Genomic DNA, 25,522 nt, shown 5'->3' on the forward strand with positions numbered 1-25,522 from the left:
ATAATAAAATACTTATTTATGTATAATATGCAAAGCCATACATGAAAAGCAGTTATACAACTAAATTTTTTATCTTTCACAAAACATAAAAGTTATTTTAAATAATAAACAAATACGTCTTGTAGAAATTCAACCAGGGTTGTCCTTGGAAGCAAGTATGGTGAAACGTCATTTCAGGGACTTTGGGTATGTTATGAAGGGCTAATCGTTAGAAAAGATATCAGGCTTGGAAAGTTGGAGGGTCAGTATAAGACAGTAAGACCTTCAACAAGAGAAGACTATTAGTGTAGAAAGAGCACGAGGATCCAAGGAGGGGAGAGGGGAGCAGAGGTGTGAGGATGGGTAGAGAGTGGCGGGAGAGGGGAGGCTTACTCATTGGCTCACACAATTTGAGGGGTGGATTGAGAGGTGGACTCATTGTGAAAAACAATGTATATGATGAATTTTGTAAGTAAACCAGTATGAAATAAAATTAAGGGGAAAAAAAAGATGGATTGGCACAGTGTTGGTACAATGGGCTTGGGTATATCAGAGATGATAAGAAGAGCACAGAATAGTGCAGAGTACATACAGAACCATTGTTCATAGGGTCATTAAAAGTTGGAGTTTACTCAGTATCCATTAACAGCTACCACCTTGGGGACCCCTGTGTGGCACAAATAGTTGAGTACAGAATTACTTGAATAAAAGGTCAGAAATTCAAATCTTCCTGGTGGTACTTTGGAAGAAAATTAGTAATCAAATTCTGAAACCAACCAAACAAACAAACACCCAACAAAAACCAGTCACTAAAAAGTCTGGTGGGCTCTGGTGGCCTAGTGGTGAGAAGCTGCACTGCAATCCAAAATACACGTGGTTCCAGTCCACAGGCTTTTCTGCCGAAGGATGGGCCATTGTCTCCCTTACAATTTATTTCTTCTCCAAACCAGCTAGAAGGTCAGTTACGAGCCAGATATGACCTGACAGCACACAAAAACATGACTTTGGTACTCAGTTTTTAATCTGATACACATGGGGTTGTCATGAATGAAAACTGACTCGATATATTAATGATAAAGGTCGGCTTATTGGTACTGACTTGATGGTAATGGTAATAGTATTGGTTAATGGTTGGCTCTAATAGTTGGCGAAGTAAAAAAAAATGTTCAGAAAAGTTCTGTCACTCAGTCTCTACTATACTCATTTCCATAGTTTTGTTTTAGAAAACAGTTGGCAGACTGTCTTTCCCTTATGCACTCACCTTTGAAAGAAATTTTCTCAGTATGAGAAGACAATGTAAATTATGTCCCTAGACTGCCAATCCAAAGGCAGATGGTTTGAATTCACCAGCTGCTCTTTGAGAGAAAGATGATCAATCTACTCCTGTGTGATTTGCTTCCTCTAAAAAACCCAAAGGGTGCTTAGCTATGGGTTGGTTCTGACTTGATGGTGCATAACAAAAATAACATAGCATACCCACTATATGCAGTTTTTAAAGTTAAGAATCTTGATGAAAATAACTGATTCAAGTATTGAACAAAACAGATTATTGAGCACAGAATTTGGGCTGGGGATAGCATAAGGCAGGTGAGGTGACCAGGATACAAAATAAATGGGCCCTGAGATGGCATGCCTCCTTGAATTTCCCACTTAGTGTGCCTCACTCATCCTGCTCTTGGCTTGGTCCTGCACAGAGGACTTGAAGTGTTTGCTGCAGAAAGTCAAGCACTGCAAACTTCAACACAGATTGCAGTTCAACATAAAAAACAAACAAATGAAACAACAACAACAACAACAAATCCCAAAGACTGGTAGCACCATGGTACAAAGAGAAAAGATTAAGATTGTGAACAATTTCAGCTTGCTTAGCTCCACAATCAACAATCTTGGAATCAGCAGTCAGGGAAGCAGAAGATTAATTGTATTAGGTAAATCTGCTGTCAGGGACCTCTCCAGCGGGCTGAAAAGCGACAGTGTCAGTCTAGAGATTAATTTGAACCTGATCTAGGCCATGGTCTTCACAGTTTCTTACTATGCATCGCAGAGCTGGACAATGACTAGAGTTGACAGAAGAAGAATTGCTCCCTTTGAACAACTACTGCCAAGAGAACAAACAGGTTTGTCCTGAAGATGGTGAAACATGGCTGTCCCTTGGAAGTAAGAATTTTGAAGCTCCATCTCATATACTTTGGGCATGTTTTCAGGAGGGACCAGTCTCTGGGAAAGGAGATCATGCCTGGAAGAGTGGAAGGACAGCATAGGAGAAGAAGACCCTGTATGAGATGGATTAATACAATGACTAGGGCAATGGGAGTAGGTGTTTTGGAGAGTAAGACTGGCTCAGGTTGAGAGCTATTGTATGTGGAGTCAATATGACTCACAGGTAACTCAACGACACATAACAATAACAACAACAAAAACAACAACAACAGATGAAAGCTAAGGCTAACAGAGTTAATTTTACGGAAACATTTCTTTCTAGAATGATGCTGGGTACACAATAGGTATTCAATAAATAACTATTGACTGGCTTTGAACTATTTAGGCATCACTGGCCCTATTAAAATTTCCAGTATTGTGATCACACTTCCCTAACTTATTATCTTGTAAAGGTAGGCATAAAAGAAATAGAGATGAATTTAGTGGTTGCAAGTAACTACAAGCAGGAAATACACTTGAATAGATTAATGATCTTTATAAAAGTTGTTACATTCACTTTTCTTGTTACTAAGTTTCCAGAACTTTTGTAGGAAACTTAATATAAGACTTTCATAACACATTTTATAATTTTTTTCTCCCAATATGTGATTTCTCTTTTCACTTCTGTAACACTATCTTCTGAAAAAAAATGGAGATGTTATATAAAGTTTAACATATCACTTATTTGATTTTATGAGCTGTGTTTGCTGAGTCGTATCTATAAAACCTTTTTGTACTTTCTTTATGCTGTTGTAATGTTCTGGTCAGTTGAGTACAACTCATAGCAACCTCATCAATAGTAGATCTGAAACCTGTCCTATCCTGTGCCATCTTCACGTTTCCTGACACACTTAGAGACCACTGCAGCAGTCACCATGTCAGTCCACCTGGTGGAAGGTTTTTCTCTCTGTCGCTAACCCTCCACCCTTTCAAACTTCATGTCCCTCTCTAAGAAAGAGCCCCTCCTAGCAACAAAATATGTGAGGTGAAGTCATATGATCTTTGCTTCCAAAGGGCACTCCAGCTGCATCCTCTCCAAGACAGATCTCTTTTTGTTCTTTTGGCAGTCCATGGGATGATCAGTGCTCTTCTGCAACACCAGAACTCAAATGCAACAATTCTTCTGTCATTTCTATTCATTGTCCAGCTCTCAGATGCATAGCAAGTGATCAAAAAGACCATGGCCTGAATCAGATGTACCTTAATCCTCAAACTGACATCATTCAACTGTTTAGGTTTTTTTAAAAAAATTATTACCTTTCTTTATGAAAGACCATGAGTATTTTTGCTTAGGCTTTCCCTTAAAAGTGTTGGAGTTTTAGTTTTTTACATGTAGGTTTATGGTCCTTTGATTTTTGCATATATTTTATGTGGATTATTAAGATTTATTTTTTGCATATTAGTGTCCAGGAGTTCCAGCATTATTTGTTGAAGTGTCTACTCATTTGCATTTGTAGTTTTTGTTGAAAAGTAATTATCTTTTCATGTATAGGTCAATTTCTTGACTAAATATTCTGTTTCATTGCTCTGTCATTGTTCTTGCCAGTACCATATTCACTGGAGTGTTAATTCTAGGATTTTTCAGCTTCTTTGGCAGTCTCCTCCCATGCAGTTCTGCCTCTGAAAATCCCCTGGAGGGTCAGCGATGGGTGGGTTCCAACTCCATGGTACACAACAACAGCAGCAGTGACATTAAAATCCGTGAAAGTGGGTCCTTCAGCTCTGCTGTTCTTTTTTCAAAATTGTTTTCACTATTCTATTTAATTTGTCTTTCATTATAACCTTGGAATCAGATCACTAATCTCTGTCAAAAGGTTGGATGAAATTAAGATTACAAGAATCATTATTAAACTTGCTTTTATCTTTAAATACTTTATCATAATAAAAAATGTGCTAGCAAATTCAATTTCAATGAGATCAAATTAAAAAACACCTAACACAATGGATTTTAAATATAAACCAAAGATATTAAACTGTCTACCATTGATTCCACAAAGTTTTTGTATGATTCAAGCTGCTTACAAAGTTAAAAGTCAGTCTTGCAATGGGGAGAATTACTGTTCAATATCCATGTGTATTCGTAATGAGTATTGTCATTTTCAGGTCAGGATTTCCTAGCCTGAAAGAAGGATTTCTGTTTCCCGAATTCCAGAGTAGACTAATTTGTACCATGATATTAACAGAGATTAAACATGAGTGGATTATTTGGAAGCTCTCAGCCATGCTTTAGAAATGTCCTTTTGTCCATATTATCAGACACGGCAAGACATATAAAAGTATTTCACCTGGATGAAGATCTGTACCTGGTTGGCTAGTCAGTCCCGAGAGAGATTCCTGTAACTGATAGGTAGAGGTGGAGGATGACGTCCCATCAGCTGTATTATTTGATGTCATATACGCCCCATACGTTGATGCTGAGTAATACTGTGCATACTGGTTTTGGCCAAAGGCTGTGTAGGACGGGTAATCCTGAAACAACAATTAGATATATGTTTTACAAGAAATGATCCACTAAGGTGCATAAAAGGAAGGCAGTCACCACCATTATTGAAACATTGCTATTTGGCTCCATCTGTTTAAGTCTTTAACTATGAAGCGATCTTAAAGGGCAATGCCTACTCTGTTCGTCCCTTCTACATGCATGCACTACTTAAACGGCCTGCTGGCTTTGCAAACCAATGAGAGTACATGAACTTGAATCTGCCTAAAAGTTGCACATGTTTCAGTGTGTCCCCAACAGTTCCTTATCCAAGGATTTGCATCCTCAGGTCCTATGCACCAGAAAGGGAGAGAAGGAGAGAATAGTTCATCTTTTCAAAGTCATTTCTAACATCTGGTAATATCACCATCAAGGATTCCTCCATCTCAGCTTCCACACTGACTTCAGTATTTTTGTTCCTAGTCAAGAATATCTCTGGTAATCCTGTTTTCTTGACAGGATGCAAAAAGGAAATAAAAGATGAGTAAGAGGTGTTTTAAGTAGCCTCTCAGGCTAGAAACCACTTTAGACCTTGATCTAAAGTCTTTGATAAAGTTTTTAAATTCTGATAATTGTCTCATTTAGTTTCCAAAAGAAAACAAAGCATTAAACTCCTACTTACTTTTTATTAATTTTTCTAGAATCATAAGATTATTGGAATGATTCTTCAAAATCCTTTTATAGCATATAAAATGATGACTAAGGATTTGTGGTGACAATTGGTGCTTATTATATTTAGCATGTTTTAACCCAAATAATTTTCATGATGACAAATCCTTGGTCAAGACTAAAGTCCCCTCATATGAAGATGCGCTCAAGGAAACACAGATACAAATGTTATGTTACCTAGCAAATAGGAAAGTATCTCTGAAAGTAAATTTATCATAAGAAGAATTTTAATGGGCATGATAAAAAATAATGAAGAAGAAAATGAAAATTCCATTTTCCCCTCTTAATATTGAAATCTGATGGTACCCCACAACACCTGTTAAGAATATCTCATGTTTTGAACAACAGTTTCTTGCACATCTTAATTAGAATAAGACAGTAATAGCAAAGGTTTATATATGTTTTTTTTCTGCTCTTGAGTGCAGTGGTTAAGCACTTGGCTTCTAACCCAAAGTAGCAGCGGTGTCACTTCAAAGACTAAGGAGCACTTGATTCAAGCCATGATCCTACCAACTACTTGCTATGTATCTGAAAGCAGACAGCAAATAAGGATGACAGGAAAGAGTCAATGTCCCTGAATGGTGGTGTTGGAGAAGAGTAACGATTACCCAAAGAACAAACAAATATGTCTTGGATAAAGTGAAGTCAAAAGGGTCCTTTGAGGCAAGGAAGGCGAAACTCTGTATTACTTTGGGCATATTGTTAGGAGGGGCTAGTCCTTGGAGAAAAGACATCACACTTGGAAAGATGCAAGGTTATCAGAAGAGAGGAAGATCCTCAACAAGATTGGCTGACACAGGGACTCAAACAATGGGCTCAAGTATAATAGAGATTATGAGACGCCACAAAATAAGGCAGGATAGATGTGTTATTTGCATGGTCATGATGAGCTGTACTTGATTCAATGGTACCTAACAATAACTACAAGAACAACAACTAACCAAAAGTTTAGAAGTTTGAAACCACCAGCTACTCTAAGGAAAGACGTAAATATTAGATCCCATAAAGATCTTAGTCTTAGAAATTCAATGGGGCAGTTCTATCCTGTCCTATAGAGACACTATGAGTCTAAACTCATTCAACGACAGCAGTTGAATTGGAAACACTTTAAAGAATTAAATGCAATTGCTCATGGAATGCTTATAATCTTCTCTGTAGGGATATCATTGCTTCCACTTTATATTACAGAAAACTACACAGTGCTTAAGTGACTTGCCTGAGGTCATATAGCTAGTAAATGTCAATGCTGCAATTTGGTCTCCGAGAGTCTGACTCCAGGCTCTCTGTGATGAAGCTATAGATTAGGTTGCTCGAGCCCATAGAAGAGCACTGGCCTTTGAATAGAATGTAAATTTTTTATTCTCCACCACTTGTCCTGTAGGAATTGACTATTTTGTTGAGTGCTGTCACATTGGTTTATACGCATGTGATAAAGTGAAATTGCACCATAGCATTTTAGGTACTATTATTTTTACCAGAGCAGATAGTTGGTTATTTTTCCTACAGAGTCACTCAGTGACTGCTACTATTTTAATAGCATCCTTTTGCCTCCTTCATGCTTTCTAATTCTGTACTTATTTTTGTTCTGATTGGCTTATTGTCTTCACTCTCAATAGGCCATAAGTTCCATGAGGAAACATTTGTGTTTCATTAACCTTTGTTTCCACCATTATTTCCCAATAACATAAGTTCTAATATACAGTAAACTACTTGATAGTAAGTCAATTCTTATTCATGATGGGCTTACATATGTCAGAGTAAAACTGAGCTATTTTTTTTTTTTGCAAGTAGATTGCCAAGCTTTTCTTCTAAGACAACTCTGATCTCTAAGGGATCTCAAATTTTCAAGTTTTTGGTTAACAACAAGATATACTGACAGCTTGCACCACCCAGGGACTGCTAACATGTATGTCCCAAACCAAATCCACTGCCACTGAATCAATTCTGGATCATGTGCCAGAGACCCTGGGGTCTCCCTGGTTGCAAATGCTGATGAAAGGGGACTTCCTGTCTTTCTTCCATTGAACAAGCTGATGCGTCAAACTTGCAACATTTTGGTTATTGTACAACATGTAATAGGTATTTAGTAAGCCCTGGCTAAAATAATAAATTGTTATAAATATTATGGTCCAAAATAGAATATGTTTTATTCCAAAACACTTGGATATTTAAATATCCAAATGGCACTGAATCCTTGTTATAAGAGAAATCTATTTTTCTCTTCCATCAAACTTATTTTAACCTTGGAGGCAGTGCTGAGGTGTTTTCACTAATTCTCTGCTTAGTTCATATTCCTATTATTATACTAATTATAACCATCTTTGGTCAGTATTATTGCACTGTTTGTTTCTTTAGGATATCTATTCTTCTATCTAGTAGGAAACGGAGGCTTAATATTTTTATTATGATTATTATGACTTATGAGGTTTGAATCTTCCATTCTTACCTAAACAGGTAATATACACAGTGTTCCACAAAAGCCTGTGGTCGATAAATTAGTGAAACAAAGCCACTTTGAATAAACACATGGCCAATTACTCTTCCACAATAAAGAAGTGCAGGAAGAGGAAGAAGACGAAGACAGGGAGCAGGAGAAGTAGGAAATTTACTCAATTCATTGCCATGGAGTTGGAACTGCTCAGAGCTGACCCTCAAGTGGCTTTTCAGAGACTGTAAATGGCACAGGGGGAGCCTGGCCATCTTTTCCCTACAGATCAACAGGTGAAGCCAAACTGTCTACCTTTGAGTTGGCAGCACAACTCCCTACAAACTAGGCTACCAGGGAAGTAAGAACAAGAGAAGGAGAAGGAGAAGGCAGCAGTGACGAAGGAGAGAAAGGAGATGTAGCAGAGGAAGAAGAAAATTGGGAGGACTAACAACTTCTATAAACAGACAGTCAAAGTAATAAAAGCCAAAAATTACTGTTGCCAGAAACATAGGCCTAAATTATTAAAAGGAATTGAAACAAATAAAACCACAGAACAACTCAGCATACCTTTCACGAGTATATTGTTTATAAAGAATGATCCTTCTTAGGACTGAAACTGTCATACAGCATCCAGCACAATGCAACTATTAATTTTAATCTTATACAACTGTTCAGGTCTTTCGTTCATAGGGTCGCTATGAGTCATCTGTGACTCAGTGACATCTAACAACAACAACTAATGCCACTTTATTAACTTTCATTAAGAAAATTATAATTTTGTTTATTTATGATAGTAGGAAAGTATGTAATATAGTCTATAATTCCAAAGTGAATAAAACAAATTTTAAATGCTTAAAGGGCCAAGTTTTAGTAACTGGGGAAAAAATGAAAATATCCAAATTAACACACATTTCAAGATTTCTGGGTAGCCATTTTTTTATTACTATCATGAAATATGATCTATATTTGATTTATTTAAAATCTTGTTTTGGAATAACATGCATGCAATATCTCAACTTGAAACTACTTTTCAAAAATCTAGGAAGATAAAAAAGCGGAATTAAGGGGAGCTCTGGTGGCCTAGTGGCAAGAAGCTGCAACTATAATCCCAGAGGTGCACGGTTCGAATCCACCAGATGCTCTGCCGGGGAAGGAGGGGCAATCTCCTCCTGTACCAGTCAGATCTGATTTGACGGCACACGCACACAAAAATAATAAAATAAAAAAAATTATTTTTTAAAAAAAAGCAGAATTAAGAAAGCTACATCCTTACCTGCTGTGAACCACTGAAATTTGTTGAATTGGAAACGGAATTATTAGCATAAATAGTAGAGGATGGAGCAAAGCCAGAACCTAGAGACAAAGAAGAAATTGCATATGAAAGTGTTCCTTATTCAACAAAGATAAACATTCACATGACATAATTCAATGAAGTGAAATAGTTTGAATTTTGTTGCTTTCAATAAATAGCAAAAACTGAACTGGTGTTATAAACAAAGTGTCCTATGCTGCATCTCTTTTATAACACCAGGTAAGGCCTTTCCTATCAGATTCTGGCTAAACAAGAGCCCACTGAACAGTCTTAACAAGTACTGCAATATTTACTCATTTTTAATGATGTAAAACACAAGTGAATGTCACAAGTTAGGGGTTAAAAATAAAATGTATTTATGCCCCATATTTTCCCAGGTTAAAATGAAACGCTATTGAAGCTGGTTACTTTTTTTATCAATGTGTGGCAAATAGCAGTAATATTATGTGACTCTACAAACTGGTCTGGCCTGGAATATATAGTGCGAAAGCATTTTGAATGAAATTTCATAAATAAAAATTTTTCTAGGTGCCCCTTCCCACTGCTAACTGAGGCTGTGTATTTACTGTGACTGTAGCTTGTATATGAATATGCCTCTCTACATTCTAGATAAACAAAAACATGCCTTATTTAGCCAAAAAAAATCTGAGAATTTATTTCATTTTATTCAACTGATTAAGATGTCAAAACATTAGTAAACCTATAAATAAAATATAGCTATCAACCTAGACAAGAGGGGCACTCTCAATTTTTAATGCTTCAACTATGAACCTAAAATTATTTCTGCAACTGCTACATATCAAGCTCATATATTTTCATAAGAGTAAAAAATAAGAAGGAAAATCAATGAGCATGTGCTGTGATTTTTTTTGGGAAGGAAATATAAATTACAGAAATGTTATTAGTACTTTAGTATTAAAAGGGAATGATTAAGAATGAACAACCAAAAAAATCCTCACTCAAAGATAAGTAAGATTTATAAAAGTGCAAATTAAATTTTGAACACAACTCAAATGGAGTTAAGCACTTAAGGCAGACTGTAAAGAAAATATTGCTTTGCATTATGAATCTTTTTAGTAACTTAAAGTAGACACCAAGCATGCTGAGTGATGTTACAGCTTAACAAACCCTGGCTTGCTTTGTTTGACTTAGCTTCCTGCTGATGCCAAAAAGTTTAAATTTCAGTATTGGAATTTGGTATGGATCATGTTTCCTGGTGAATATTCAACTGTTTTCATTATGCTTCTGCCTCATTGTTGGGTTTTGGTGTTGTTGTTTTTTGTTTTTGTTTTTTTTTTTTTAATGGAACTGTGTGAACAGTACTAAAACAGTACTAACTGTCTGTCTGTCTGATATATCTGACGTATACCCCTATGCTGAAGCCAGGAATTTCCAAGTTAGTCCCCAGCTAACAGGTTTCATGTGTGACTACTTACCTGGCATCTGGTAAGAGTAAGGTGTCTGGCCTGGCTGTGGGGTGGAAAAGCCCGGGCTGTAACTGAGGCACCCGCTCTGCAAGGGGGACTGGGTTTGGGAGAGTCCACTCTCTGTCTTGATGCCTGGCAACATCACACCCAAATCTGTTGGGAAAATGCCACGCGCAAATCATTTCATCAGTAAAATGATGAGACTTCTAAAGCTGTAATTTACACCATGACACGCAACATCTAGCCAGCAGGATTACCTGCTTACCAACCAAAGGAAGAAGGAGGAGGACATAAAATACCGTAAGTCGGCAGGCTGTAGGGCTGTCCTGTCTGTGAGTAGGCCGTGTAGACGGCGGGCTGCTGCATTCCCGAATACTGAGTCTGGCCTGCGTAGGCGGACATTGTTTGAGCTGCTGGTGTAGAAAGAATGTGTGGATAGGGCCTAAATATCAGAAAAATAGCATTACTGTGGCAACAAAGACTGCACATTAATTCAGACAGCTTAGATTCAGTGAGACCTTATAATATCCAGGGAGTAATCCTCCTATTTATACATAATTTTAACAACGTAGGGAAGAAAAGAAAGTTTAAATGTCAGAAGCCTGGGCTCTGCTATAAGTCAATTCAGTGATGTTGGACCAATGATTTAACTCCTCTGTGTCTACAGTGTGCCTGTTAACAGAGAAAGTTGATGACACATCATTTTTGAAAGCACTTCCAGGTCTAAACAACCTGAAATTCTATTCTGATAGTTATGTACAAGAGAAAAAATGAAGGCCAGGTCAGTTCATTAACAAGCTTCTGAGCACATGTCTACTGACTTTGAAGGGAACTAATACTAACTCTGAAAGACTAACTGAAAAACCTGGATTATATAGTGTCTAAATATTCTAACACTTGTGGAAAAAATAGTAAAAATGTATAGCTCACACTGAATTATTAAGAGATAAAAAAAGAAAATACATTTAAATGGATAATTTCTTGAAGCAGTACCATTTCATTTCAGGGGCTGCATGGTGAGCCTGTGAAAATGTGTGGAGGTTTATTGAATGTTATATTAAGGGATAAGAAGTGGAAATCTTTGAGAAAATAAAAAAAGAAGTAGTAAGAGTCCTAAAAAGAAAATGAAATGAAGTTCCTACCCTTCATTATATTATATTTACGTAATATCCTCAACTAATACCCCCAGACTGTACATAAGGACAGCCACCCTAGCTGCTGCAGAAAATAACAATTCATATATAAATGCATATGTACCACAAAGCTAAAACTTCAGAATATCTAGATAACTGCAAATACATCTGAACAAACACCAAAATCTATATTATCTTTAAACTTGAACTCTCTTGTCAGTCAGTTGCCTAAATTAGATCCAAAACAAAGTGCCTACTCCAAACACATGCTTATGATAATATGAGATCCAATAAAAATATCTGTCATACCAACTGCTGAGATACAGATAAAATTTACTCTGTAAATTTTCTTAAAACAAACTGGCACTATTGAATTTGCATTAAAAACGAATATATTCTAATTTGAGCTTGATGCTTCTTTAAGAAATACAAGTAACCAGAATGAAGGGAAATAATCGGAAGAAAGAAAAAAAATCAGTGTATCTCTATTTCTAGATTTGTTTAGAATTTTTACATGCCCAATCTATGCCCATATCTCTCTGCTCAACGATCTATCTGTATGTGCATAAAAGGGTGTCAGTTTAAAGTTAGCGCATTGTGTGCATACATGTAAAGACAAGTGCCCTAGTTTCCTAACAAATCTGACAGGTTCTACTGAGCACTTACTTGGAAGGGTATAGCTGCGGGGTGTACTGGTGTGCTGATCTGGGACTGTAGCCACTGCTTGTTATTACTGTAAGACACAAGGACCAGTACACAAAGGCTGCTTCAGACATGCATTTTACTAGAGTGTGAAAAACCAATTTGAAGAAATTATCATGTTAAACTTACATTTCTAAAACTTTGCTTCTAAAAAGAAAATTAATTCATCTTCTAAGTTCAGTTTTTAAAATGAAACTTCTGCAACACACATTCTCCAAATTAAATGGCTTCACGTTTGTTCTAAGGGCATGAAATACAAATTTTCCTAAGAGTCCTTCCTTTCTATTGTCTATTTTCTCATGTCAGTGGTATGATATTATATGTTATGAATGATAACCTTTGGTTTTAAAGCAAGGAGCCTTTTTGACATGAAAGTGACATTTTATATTTGGCAAGCTTTCAAATATCAAACATCATAGCAATAGGTTGCTCTTCCTCCATATGTATTCTACATTAAACATAATAAAACTTTGCAAATAATTGAAAGTTTTACAGCTTCCTGTAAGAATCTATTGTTTTGTGTTTCCTTTCCTTTTACTAATCACATGTGTAGTCAATAAGGCAGAGTCTAAAATAGTTTAATCATAATTGGAATACACATAGACTACCAGGGCAATAATACCAAAACTTTATTTATTGCATACTCACAATTTACCTAATGGAGTGGCAGTCCTGGTCAGAAATATATTTTAAGCTACTAGATACACAGGACTTTTCAAGGGAGAACTTAAAGGTGAGAGTCAAATCCCATTAACATTTCATCCAAATATGCAGCCCTAACCTGGAATTTTGCCAAAAGTTCGGACATTTCTCCTTCCTTTAACTATCTGCCGTGACTAAGACAGATGGATGGCAAATATATGGACTCAAAAGTGTTGGGCTATTCCTTTCAGAGCCAATCCACACTGGGCACACACACAGAGTGTCTTTATTAGACCATCTGCTGTTCATTCACTTTTCAAAAAGATTAAAGTAGTACACAATGCAGTCCTGGAATTAGTTTAGTCTAATCAATCATAGTTGTACTTCAAAGTCCTATGTCCTTTCTAAGCCGTTCATAATAATTCTGGAGCTAAACTTTTAGAATTGTAAAAGTGACAAATCAGTTTAGGTTGCTAACTATTTTATGAAACATGATCTATATCTCTATCCAAATGCTATTAAGTACTCCTGTGATCTACTACTTCATAAACATGCAGTATTTAATAGGTTTAAAATGTTATTTTGCCTATGAGCTAAGGAGATGGATAAGATAATTTAAATTTTTCAGAAATACGTGGAAGAGGATCGTTTAAAGAACACCGTGGGTCAATTTTGAAAATTTCCAACATTTCTGGAACATTTTTTTGCAAGCTCTCAACATTTTCAGAAATCAAAATTTCAGTAAACCTGTGATATATAATTAATATGAAACTGTCCATTAAATCATTAACTTTTTACCTATTTATTAAAGCTTAGTTGATAATTACAGTTTTCAAGTCAACTCCATAGGAATAATCTCTTTCTCCTGTAAGATGATTGAAGGTGTACATGTTATAATGGCACCATCATTATTTCACAGGAAATTCAGTTTGATTCCCAAAGTCATAGTAGTGAATACTCCATTTAACACAAATATAGTAAATGAGGCTTTACTTCTGTGTCTTTTGAGCCTATTTTGAGAATTTCACCTTGGCACACTCAATACTTGGGGTATATTATTAGCTGAAAAACACAGGTTTTTCCAAAGCAAACATTAGTAAAATTAATCATTTTCTATAACAGATTTTATTTAATGAACCAAATAGCTAAACTTTGTATTTTACAAAAACCTCTATACATCTGCACACAGTTCTGAATATATGTACTATGCTTTGTCCCTTGATTGAAAAATCTAGATATATTGAATAATGTGCCCATAAAAATATAAAAATTCAATAAATCTTTAAAATCTTATATTTAATGTCTTTTTGTTAATTAAACAGAAGGTAAAAACCTTGGTACAGAAAACTGTGGTATGTTTATATATAGAGATATATATGTTTGTTTATGTATAACATATATATTATACATGTAAATATATATTATACATATATATTCATATATATATTTATATAAACATATAAAAGCAAGAGTGGCATCCACTTCCTAAACCACATGCCTTCTGGAAACTCTATGAACTTGGAGAAACACTGATAGTTATGAAAAGGCGTCTTTTGTTCACAGAGTAGCTATGTGTCGTGCTCGATTCCACAGCAATTAACAACAACATATATATGGGGCTCTGGTGGCTTAGCAGTAAGACACTGTGCTGTTAATCTAAAATCAAGTGGTTCAAACTCCCAGCTGATTTTGTGGGAGAAAAATGGGCAAATGGGCAATCACCTCCCATGTGATTTACAGCTTCCGAAAACCTTTTGGAAGGTCAGTTATCTCAATGGCACATAATAACAACAACAAATATTTACACACACACACACACACACACACACACACACACACACACACACACACACACACACCCCTACAGTTAAATGAAAAACAAACAAACAGAAAGCACTGACAAAGTGAGTTGTGACTATGCTCATCAGAGGGAAAACTGCTTCTGCACAGAATATGATTTCTGGAAAGCCACAAACAAATTTGGGAGACTGGCCAGAATTGGGGACCTGTCATTGAGTTAATCACAGATATCACCTAAAACACTTAAGTAATTATACTCTACTAACTCTATAAAGTGAATAAACGCTTGTCTTCAAAAGTCCCTGAAAACTGATTTAAAGTATACTATTAGTTTCTCACAAGATAATGTCGAACAGTTTTAAGGTTTTCACTTCTAGTCTTTTGACACCCTGGAAGAGAGACTTTCTAGGGCCTGTTTAGCGATCGACCTTAGAGGATCACTATGACTCAAACGCAACTTGACTGCAGAGCATTTGGCAACATTTTTATTGTCACAACTTGTGAGGGGGGTTTGCTACTAGCATCTGGCCTGACAAACGTTAAACATCCTTCAATGCAGAGGAGATCACTACCACAACAAAGAAATAACCCCAAATTTTAATAGTGTTATTGATTAAAATCCTTGTGCAGATTATTGCTAGTAGAACATGGTGGTAGAAATAGTCTGTGTCTAAATTGTATGCTATGGTAGCCACTAACTGCATATAGGACTTGCTGGTCCCTGGCTGGCCGCTGTTGTGTACCACTGAGTTGGAATCGACCCCCAGTGGGTTTTCAGAGGCTGTTTAATCACAGGGGAGAGACTGACAAGCCTTCTCCCATGGAGCAGCTGATGGAATAGAACCTTCTAAATTATAGTCTAATTTTTTACCACTAGGCCACCAGAGCCTATTAAAAGCTAAATGACTGAAAGGTTGGTGGTTCTCATCTATCCAGATGTGACGTAGAAGACAGGCATGGTGATATTCTTCCCCAAAGATAATCACCTTGAAGAGCCCTTGGAGAAATTCTTCACTGCTCCCTGAGGTTTCAGGAATTGGAGTTTAGTCAATGTCAATTAACAACAATAAGTCTTATAAAGCTATTCAGTGCAACAAAAGCCATTGTTGAGTTAGAACTGTCTCATAGCTGACCTGACCCTCCAGCCTGTTTTCAGATGCTGTAAATCACGTGAGAGGAAATTATCCATCTTTGTCCCATGAAGCAGCTGGTGGATTTGAACTACTTGCCTTTGGGCTGGCAGAACCCAGAGTGGACCACTATGTAGGTTATAGTGGTACTATTCTTAGGCATTTGCACTGCTAACCCAAAAGCCATGTCCCTTTGGTGGTTTGAATTCACCAGCTGATTTTCAGGAGAAGAACAGGCAAGTTCCTCCTATGTGGTGTTTTACAGCCTTGGACACTCAGTGGAGGGCTCGACACAATGAGTGAGTGAGTGTGACTTGAATTATGTTTTGAATTTTAACCAATTAATTTAAATATGCATTTAAATGGTCATACAGGGTGGCTTCCCTAATGGAGAGCCCAGACCTAGATTGTTCTTAGAAAATAATAAGAACACATTTAATAATAGATTATTTTTCAAGCCCATTTTATTATTCAGTTTTCCATGTCTGTTTTATCCAATGGAACATTATACCTTCTCCTCTTCCTTTGCTTTTCAGAAAGGACTAATTATCAAAACTCTGTTCTTGTTTTCAGCAATAGTCTGAACCCTGTAACTTTACCCATCTTGAATTCTATACGCCTCAATGTCATTGCTTAAAAAGTAGAGCAGGGTATCTCTAAAATTATTTCTGGACTTAAGATTCTATGATTTTTGTCATTCAGTTTTCTATTCATCTGTGATATATATATTTTAAGTATATCAGCTATCAATAATTTTGTTTTTGTTACATAAAGAACATGTTTAGACAGTTTAAAGAACTGTGGTAAGTAAAAGATAAAGAACTCTAGAATAAGTCACTACCTATTTATCTCTTATGAAGTAATGAAGTGTTAGAAAGCACAGGAATTAGTATGAGGTTCAATGTAAAGTTTGACTTTTGCTACTTTTTTTTTGGTTTGCATACTAATATGAACACATGCCGCCTGCTTCCAATTGATGTGAACTGATAATATTTGATCATTTGTAGTTATGAAAATCAAATATATGCAATAATGACATTCTGCTTAAAGATACTTCTCAATTCTTTTGTACATAAAGTATATCCACACATAATTCATGTATATGTGAACTTTGATAAGTATTAAATATATTAAAGCAGACTAGCAGAATTCAAGATTAACCACCACAAACCGTTTTCTAGGTTGACTGTCCATCTTTCTGACCTATAAACTCCCCTTTGGGATAAGGAAAAAATTCTTTTAACCAGAAAATAAACCAAAGCTTTGCAACTTAAACCAAATTTTTAATTAAGTCAACTTCATTTGTGCTTTTAATAGCCAGCTGGGACTTATCAGGTATTTTTGTTTTAAAAGGACCGATGTTTAAAGACACACTATTGTTCTCTTTGAAGCACAATTAGTGAAAGGAGGGCTCTCTCAGGCTGAGTTCTAATGCAACCAGCATGTGCTCTCCTGCAGAACATTAACCTTTAATACTTGTCACTCAGCTGCTTGCATGGGAAGATTTTTTTAAAAAAACCTAGAGAGGAAACAAGGTTATTTAGAAGGAATCAAATGGATAGGTTTACGTCTCAAATTGTGGACAGAAGGCTGTTTTTAGTGTAATCTAACTGGGCAAGTGGAAGGAACAAAGTCGACTATTATAACCTAATTGCTAGATTAATTAAATACTGCATACCAAATAATAGGCTAGAAGTCAGCTCTACTTATCTCTAATAAGAAAACCATGCAATTGCTTTGCTGTTAATGAAAAATCCAGCAAAACAACTTCCAAGTATTACTTCTGAAACAACATAATTCTGTGACTAATAGTTTCTAAAAGGGTGAAATTACGGCCAAGTGTATAAAAATGAAATTTATAGCAGCTCTGATATTTATGCAGATTAATTCACAGGCAAGATTCTAAGGACCCCAATGTGTACGTAACAACACACGAGCTTAAGGCTTTACCTGACCCAGTAAAAGTGTCAAGCGCTCCATCTCCAGTTGTGGTTGTGGTTTCACTGCTGTTCAAGGGCTCTGTTTTGACTGCAAGAAGAGACACTACATAGAAGAATAAGGACATGTGAGTTTTTCTTCTAAATTTATATCAAAGACCCTGGTTGCTTGTCTAGTGATTCTTCTAGCTACCATGGGCATGCAAGAGAAAACTTGAGGAGTTGATGAAAGTTTTGTTAATTTAGCTTCTAAATGGACATGCATTTGTAGAGGATTTACTCGAATATCCCCTGGCTAACCTAGGTTTTTAGAAGCTGTCTTTTGAAGGCAGTTCAAATCTTCTAAGGTGAAAGACTGATACACACATTTGCATTTGTAACGCGCCTTCTTTATCATACTGCTGCTACGGCCAGATGAAAGAGAAAACAAGACTCATCAGTCAGTCTTCCCCACACTGAATCCAAATCACAACAAAAAATATCAACTGATTTATACTTCACTGTGTCTGAGAAGACATAAAAGTAATCACTACTTGAAAGTATGATGGAGGTATAGGCAAATACAGAAACCATCAGCCTAGTCATGTGATGGATAGAAAATGAGGCACTCAACGCATTTTCAAAAGAGCCATGCATGGTGAGGGGTTGTGGGTTTTTGTGGTTCTGTTTCTCCCACCCTGGCATAACACTTTTGATGCAGTACAGTAATAAGAATAGAGTAAGAGGTAATTGCTACAGAGATGAGGCATCTTTTTGAAACCTTTCTACGTTATTCTACTTTGAGGTCATGTATGTTGGCAAACTCTTCACCTGGCAATGATGGAGGCTGACACATGTCGCTGGCATGAAAGAAGCAACGGGTGAGGGGATGTGGAGCAGCCTTTACCAGGTTTGTCACACCATATTTTCCCTTCCTGGGCAAACTTTGCTACAGGTACCACAGCAACACGGCAGTGAGTTATTTTACTGTTCAACACCTCTTAAGATTCCTTGTAATCAATGGAGTGAAGCAATGTCATCACTTAGAAGCAAGCAGAAAACAAGATGAAAGCTGCAGCCTAGCCAGTCTTCAACACATGGCAAATGGGAGAGTGGGGTCAGAATGTATCCCCCAAGCAAGCAAGTGAGCACTACCCACTATGTTAGAAAAGTGGTTAACTTCTGGGGACACGTGCAGTGATGCTTATGCTCTCCTTTCCCATGCCCACAGTTGACCAGGCCCTCAGTTAGCTCTGAGCTCATTCAACCCCTGCCAGTAAGTAACTATGGGGAGGTTTGCTGATCCAGAGAACAAAGTTAAAGGTTGTAAAGCAGAGAAGCATCATTTGATTATCCTAACAAGAGGGAAATTTAAGGTTGATCTCCTTTTGAAGGACAAAATAATGTGCAAAATACTTATGAAAACCAAATTATCTTCCACTGAGTCAACTCCAACTCATGGTGATTCTATAGGGCAGAGGAGAAGCCCAGGCTCTCAAGGCTGCACATTTTTATGGACTCGTTCAATTACATCATCCTCCCGAGGTGGCTAGTAGATTTGAACTGCCTGGTGAGTCTAAAGAACTGGCCATGTAGGTTGGCAGGTGAGTCCTTTGGCCATTCTGCCACCAGGGATCCTTGATAGGTTGTTGTTGTGTGTTTTCAAGTCAAAACTGACTTATAGTCAAAACTGACCCTATAGCAAGTTTGCAGAGGCAGTAAATCTCACAGAAGAAATTGCCCATCCTTCTTCCAAAGAGTGGCTCTTGGATTTGAACCACATGGCTTTGGGATGCAGTGCAAGTTGATAGTGTTCTCTGACTCGTAGGGATCCTAAGTACAACAGATCGAAACTCTGCCTGATTTTGTGCCATCCCAGCAATCTCTGCTATGCTTTCAAGCCCACTGGTATCAATCCAGCTCTTTGAGACTCTTCCTCTACTGTGCAAAACATCCTGTCTTTTTCAGGTAATGGGCCCTCCTCATAACAAACACTGCATAATAATTACATTCTTTCAAAAAAAAAGATTTTTCACGGAAACTCTATACATACTTGCAATGTGCTATATTTTCTTTTGTATTGCTTTTTCTATCTGTGACAGAATATTGTTTTGGTTCATTAAATATGTGCAAGGCAGTACTGGAAAGATATGTAGTCAAAAAAGTTCTGCTTTTTAAACCTGTAATTGCAAATAATTGCCACTGTATATTCACTATGATTTTCAAATATATGTTTTCCTAAATTTGCATAGAGGTTAAAACAAAACTTTTAATTTAATGTCAGAATAGTGTCCAAAATTATTACATGCTATGAGATGGAGACAATAATTTGGAGAAAAGCATCATACTTCAACAAAACACACGTTTACAAGCCAAATGTAGTGATTTCAAAAGCAAACATCATATTTTAATGTCATAGGTTGAGGAATTGTGTGGTTTTGTTCTTCTACACGCTCAAAAGATCCAGGGTTCATGTCTCTACAAGTGGGATAAGATAACTATACACAGGATTTTATACAGTATCATCATTTCAAAAAATACTTTCAGCCCCTTCCACACTAGTTAGCTATCTACTCACAATCTGATTCATTTTCATAAGAATCAGACACTAAAAAAACAATTAAAAAATTGTGATAGTAATTTTAAAATATTGACATATGGTTTCTCTATTTCTTAGCTTTAAGAAGGACTTTAATCTATGATTTAGATCAAAGTTGAAATTTTGATTATCATCTGAAGTAAGATGATGCTTTGGATCATGGTATGACATCTCTGAGCCCACCATTTATTCCTGGTATTGCTGTTGTTAAGCAAACTTCATTCTATTTTGATTCATTTTGACCCTTTAGGTGACAATTTTCCATACCATGGGAGATTTTTTAGATTAAGGAGTTGCGATGTTAAAGAGGTTTAGTTTTCAACTGGAAGTTTAACTTCTTTAACTTTAACTTCTCCATGGAAAAAGTGTGGCAGCTGCTTCTGTATATATCACAGCCTTGGGAATCCTCTGTAATAGTTTTATTCTGTCTGTTCTATTGTTTTAACTCAAATTAATATTCTACCAGCTAAATTATATTATTAGAACTAAGGTTTATTGGTTGTAATATCATGCTCAGTCCTTCAGACAGTGATGCAAATAATTTGCATGTTACACTTCTGTCTCCAGAATTTTATGTTGGAACTGGTATCCTATTTTAAAACTATGTATGCTATTTCCAAAACCCTTTTCAAACTACAAAATTCACACACAGAGACTCCTGACAACTTTAGTTCTACAAAGAACTGCAGAAGAATGAAATAAGGAATATTACCATTTATAGCACTGTAGGTACTGTCTATCAGTCTTAATAACTGGTATGTTATTGTTGTGTGTTGTTGAGTCAAAACTAAATCAAAGCTCACCCTCCAGTGGGTTGTATTTACAGGCAGTAAATCACGTGGTAGGAGACTTCCCATCCTTCTCCAGTGAACAGCTGGTGGATTCAAACTGTGCACCTTTGGGATTACAGCACTGCTTCTTACTACTAGGTTACCAGTGCCGGAGATTTATGTTTGTGTGAATAAATGTGTTCATTAAAAAGTTACCAACCACTAAGTGCCATTTGGAAATATCTATTACATATTTAGTTTTTTATAAAAAAGTATTTAATGGAAAATTTATGGCATTCATCATAAGTTGTTGTTGTTGTTGTTAAGTGCCATCGAGTCACAGGCGACTCATAGCGACCCTATGAAAAAGAGTCCTCGATGCTTGGGTGCCTTTCTTCCTCTCTCCAGGTTCAGAGGGTTTCCAGAGGCAAGCTATTACGGAAGTGGATGCCACTACTCCTTCCAATTCATCATAAGTAGACAATTTTAAAAAAATATTGAAACTAGTCTGAGATCTTAGCAGATGGTTCTGCTGTACAAAAATAGAGCATTCAGAACCAGACCTATCATATGGGAATCAGCTGTTTATACATTGAAACTCCTAGAAAATTATTATCTATGACACACAGTTCTAAAGAATTGATAACACCATAAACCTAATTAGAATTTCTTGTATTCATAATCTTTGATCTTTTCTTTTCTTCTTAATCATGTAGAATCAAACACTCCCTCCACCATGTACTCAACTTGAACACCTTATGACACTAATTATTTTTACGTCTATTTCCCTCTGGTAAACCTTTGATTCTTAGCTGACAAGTAGTATCAAATTCTATAGATCTCTTGATTCCCATTTTCCAGCACAGAGAGCTCATATATAAGAAGCATTTGATATATTTTTATTACGTAAGTGAACATTCAATCTTTTAGATAATCGTAAACAACCCCATTAAATCTAAATATTTTTCATACAGTTAACTATGAGACCTGCTACCATTAAGCACATCAAAATGTTATCTATGTTTATAAGTATATTTTTGTATGATTGACATGTATTTTATATGTATAACACTATTAATATTTCATAGTTCACTTATTAAGCAGGGGAATTATAGAGTAAAACTCAAAATATAATTAAAATATGTTGTTATTATGTGTTGTCAAATCACTTGCAACTCATAGCGACCCTGTGTACAACAGCCTTAAACCCTTCTCTATCCTGTGTCAACCTTATTTCCGACACACCTACCCCCATTGCCCCAGTGACTGAATTAATCCATTTAATTGAGGGTCTTCCTCTCCTGCGCTATCCCTCCTCCCTCTCAACCATAATGTCCCTCTCCAAGGACAGGTATCTCCTTGTACCATGTCCAAAGTATGTTAGACAACGATGAAGCTTCAGAATCCTTGCCTCCAAGGAGAAGCTTGATTTCACCTTCTCTAGGTCAAGCTTGTTTGTTCTCCTAGCAGTCTATCGTATATCCAACTCTCTTTTCCAGCACCACAGCTGAAATGGCAACAATTCTCTTTCTATGAAACCTAGTCAGTGTCCAGTTCTCTGATGCACAGCAAGTAATTGTGAGGACTAAGGCCTGTATCAGGTGCACCTTAATCTCTAGACTGACATAGTTGCTCTTCAGTTCTCTGGAGAAGTCCCTGATAGCCAACTTTCCCAGTGCAACTTGTCTCTTGATTTCCTGGCTGCTGGTACCAAGAGTGTTGACTGTGGCATTCTCCAAATTCTAATTCAAATATGGCACTCAAAATATGACTGGGAAGAGCTACTTCTCAAAGTAGTTTGCCTTAATGGCCTTAGGTAAATGGAGTGGAGTGAAGCTTGCACTCAGTGAAGGACCTTCATTTGCTCAAAGTACGTGAAAATAGCAACACACATTCTTGGTTAATTGGTATCCATTAATAATTGGAATGTGTAATGTGTCACATGCCTTAATGGTTACCCATAGTGGACAGTGTTTCATGGTGATCCCCAATTAAAACAAGCTTGGAAGCAAGAGTGGCATCAACTTCCATAATAACTTGCCTCCAGAAATCCTATGAACCTGGGGAAAGGATCAAAGTCACACAAGTGTTGATGACTTTCGTTCATAGGGTCATTATGAGTCGCATATGACTCGATGACACTTAACAACAATAACAATGTAAAAAGTGTATCAATCTAGGAAAATTGGAAATTGTCATATAAAGATTGATAGCCTAAACATTAATAAGCAGAAACCTATGAGTATTGTCCATTTTGAATCACACAATTATATGATTTCTATGCTGGGAATGACAGACTGAAGAACAATGGTGTTACATTCAAAGTCAAAAGAGCACTTCAAGCTCTATCCTGAACTACAGTGCTGTAAGTGATAGGACACTGTCCATATGAAAACAAGGAAGACCTGTTAATATAACTGTTACTCAGATATATATGCCAACTACTAAAACAAAAAAATGAAGAAATTGAGGATTTCTACCTGAAATTGATTGGACATGCAGTCAAGATACATTAATAATAGTTCATGATTACACTGAAAAAGTTACAAACAAAGAAGATTGCTAGTTGATTAATATGATCTGGTTGACAAAAATGAAGCTACAGATTGCACAATAGTTTTTTGTACAATGAATGACTAATTGACAACAAATATCTTTTTTAAAAAATACATAAATGTTGTTTCTGGTGGCCTAATGTAAGAAACTGCACTGCCATCCTGCAGGCACATGGTTCGAATCCACCAGCTGCTCCACAGGTCAAGGATGGACATTCATTCTCCTCCTACGTCATTAACTGCCTCTGAGTTACCCGCACTAGGGTAGATTCCAACTTGATAGCACACAACAACAACAACAACAGCAGCAACAAGAACAACAATTTATCATAGATATACATATATCTCTCTGTGAGGAGTCACACAGCAAAGTAGAGCTGACATGCTAAATCTCTTTTTGTGAGGCTTTCAAGTTAGGAATTTAAATAACTGACAAATATCATATGAAGAATAATGAATTGTAAAAATTACATGACATTCAAATTTCAATGTTCATAGATCATGTTTTATTTGAACATAGTCAATTTCAATTTATTGCACATTGGTGATGTCTCTGTGTTACAAAATAGCACTGAAAAGTTACAGTAGAGACTAAAATACTCATAAAGCCTAAAATGTTTACTATGTGATATTTACAGAAAATATTTGATGATCATTATCTATACCAAAGGGAGCTCTGTTGGTTTAGTGGTAAGGAGTTGTGATGCCACAAATCTCAAAGGCAGGTGGTTCAAACTCATCCTCTGCTGCATGGGAGAAAGATGGGCAGTGTCCTCCTGAGTCATTTAATAACTTTGAAAAACCCTGGAGGGTCAACTATGAGTCAGTTCTGACTAGACAGTATAAAACAACAACAACAACAAATATACCAAAAACATGGCTGAATTAATTTTATTTTATTAGCAGTTACACATTCTAACAATTTTATAATTGTTATAAACTTATAATTTTATAAGTGAAAAATTGTGAAAGGAAAACACAGGTTTGCCTATAAATCTGCAGATAGTATAATATAAAAAAATGGAACATTATAAATTATTTTAAAAAGTAATACAATATACTTAGACATCACTAACAAAATACATAGGATCTAAAAGTGCCACTTATTTACTAATTATATAATCCAAGATGTAATCTTTCCGTTTTCAACACTAAAAGTTTACAAAGTGCAATAGAGTTCAATGTTAAAATTAATCTCAGTTCTTGGGTTGAAATTTTTATTAAAGCTAATGTAAAACACTCACCATCTTTTTGCCTTATTAGTAACTTAATTAAATGGTGAAAGTTTATAGGCTACAAAGAGGATGGAGTTTGTACTTATACACAGTTGACTCTATTGCTGTGACTGATCTTTTGTTCAGGTCTTCAAATGGATTCATCCTTGTTCTGCTTCTCACTGAGAATTGGTGTTCTTACCTCAGACACACTGAATCTGAATCTGCTGATTAATAATATACACGACAATCATCTGAGATCTAAAAGAATCATTCAGGGATCATATAAAACCCTAGATTCTGATTCCTTGCATCTGAGATGGAATTGCAAATTCTCAGCAGAGAGTCAAGCAGAAATGAACCTGCCTGAAGCCTACTGTTATTTGGATGAACTGTCTCCTCAACTAAAAAATTGTTAGAAAGTCAACAGAACACCCTTCTTTGTGTAAAACTGTGAAAAAAACCAACAACAAAACCCAACCAAAGACAATAAGCATGGGTCTAAAAAACTATAATATTAAAATGCTAGCTGATAGTAAAATCATAACCAACACTTCTTTGATAAACA

General features: G+C 36.2%; 1 protein-coding gene across 3 annotated transcripts in view; it reads right to left on the bottom strand.

The window, feature by feature from the left end:
- EYA4 (eyes absent homolog 4 (Drosophila)) overlaps positions 1–17,926 on the bottom strand; it is an 82,053-nt gene extending 64,127 nt beyond the window's left edge. Inside the window, exons 1-6 of one of the 3 annotated variants that reach the window (XM_006884974.1) lie at positions 17,851–17,926; positions 12,293–12,359; positions 10,783–10,959; positions 10,503–10,630; positions 9,028–9,107; positions 4,464–4,647 (exon numbers count right to left, since the gene is read on the bottom strand). In XM_006884974.1, the coding sequence (XP_006885036.1) occupies positions 4,464–4,647; positions 9,028–9,107; positions 10,503–10,630; positions 10,783–10,895 (505 nt within the window). In that variant the 5' untranslated portion in view covers positions 10,896–10,959; positions 12,293–12,359; positions 17,851–17,926. The remainder of the gene's footprint in view (positions 1–4,463; positions 4,648–9,027; positions 9,108–10,502; positions 10,631–10,782; positions 10,960–12,292; positions 12,360–17,850) is intronic. The other 2 variants (XM_006884976.1, XM_006884975.1) reach the window with 2 other exon arrangements.
- Positions 17,927–25,522: the final 7,596 nt, after the last annotated feature.

Source organism: Elephantulus edwardii, unplaced genomic scaffold, assembly GCF_000299155.1.
Source record: "Elephantulus edwardii isolate Elephantulus edwardi_28Jun2011 unplaced genomic scaffold, EleEdw1.0 scaffold00039, whole genome shotgun sequence".
Lineage (NCBI taxonomy): Eukaryota > Metazoa > Chordata > Mammalia > Macroscelidea > Macroscelididae > Elephantulus > Elephantulus edwardii.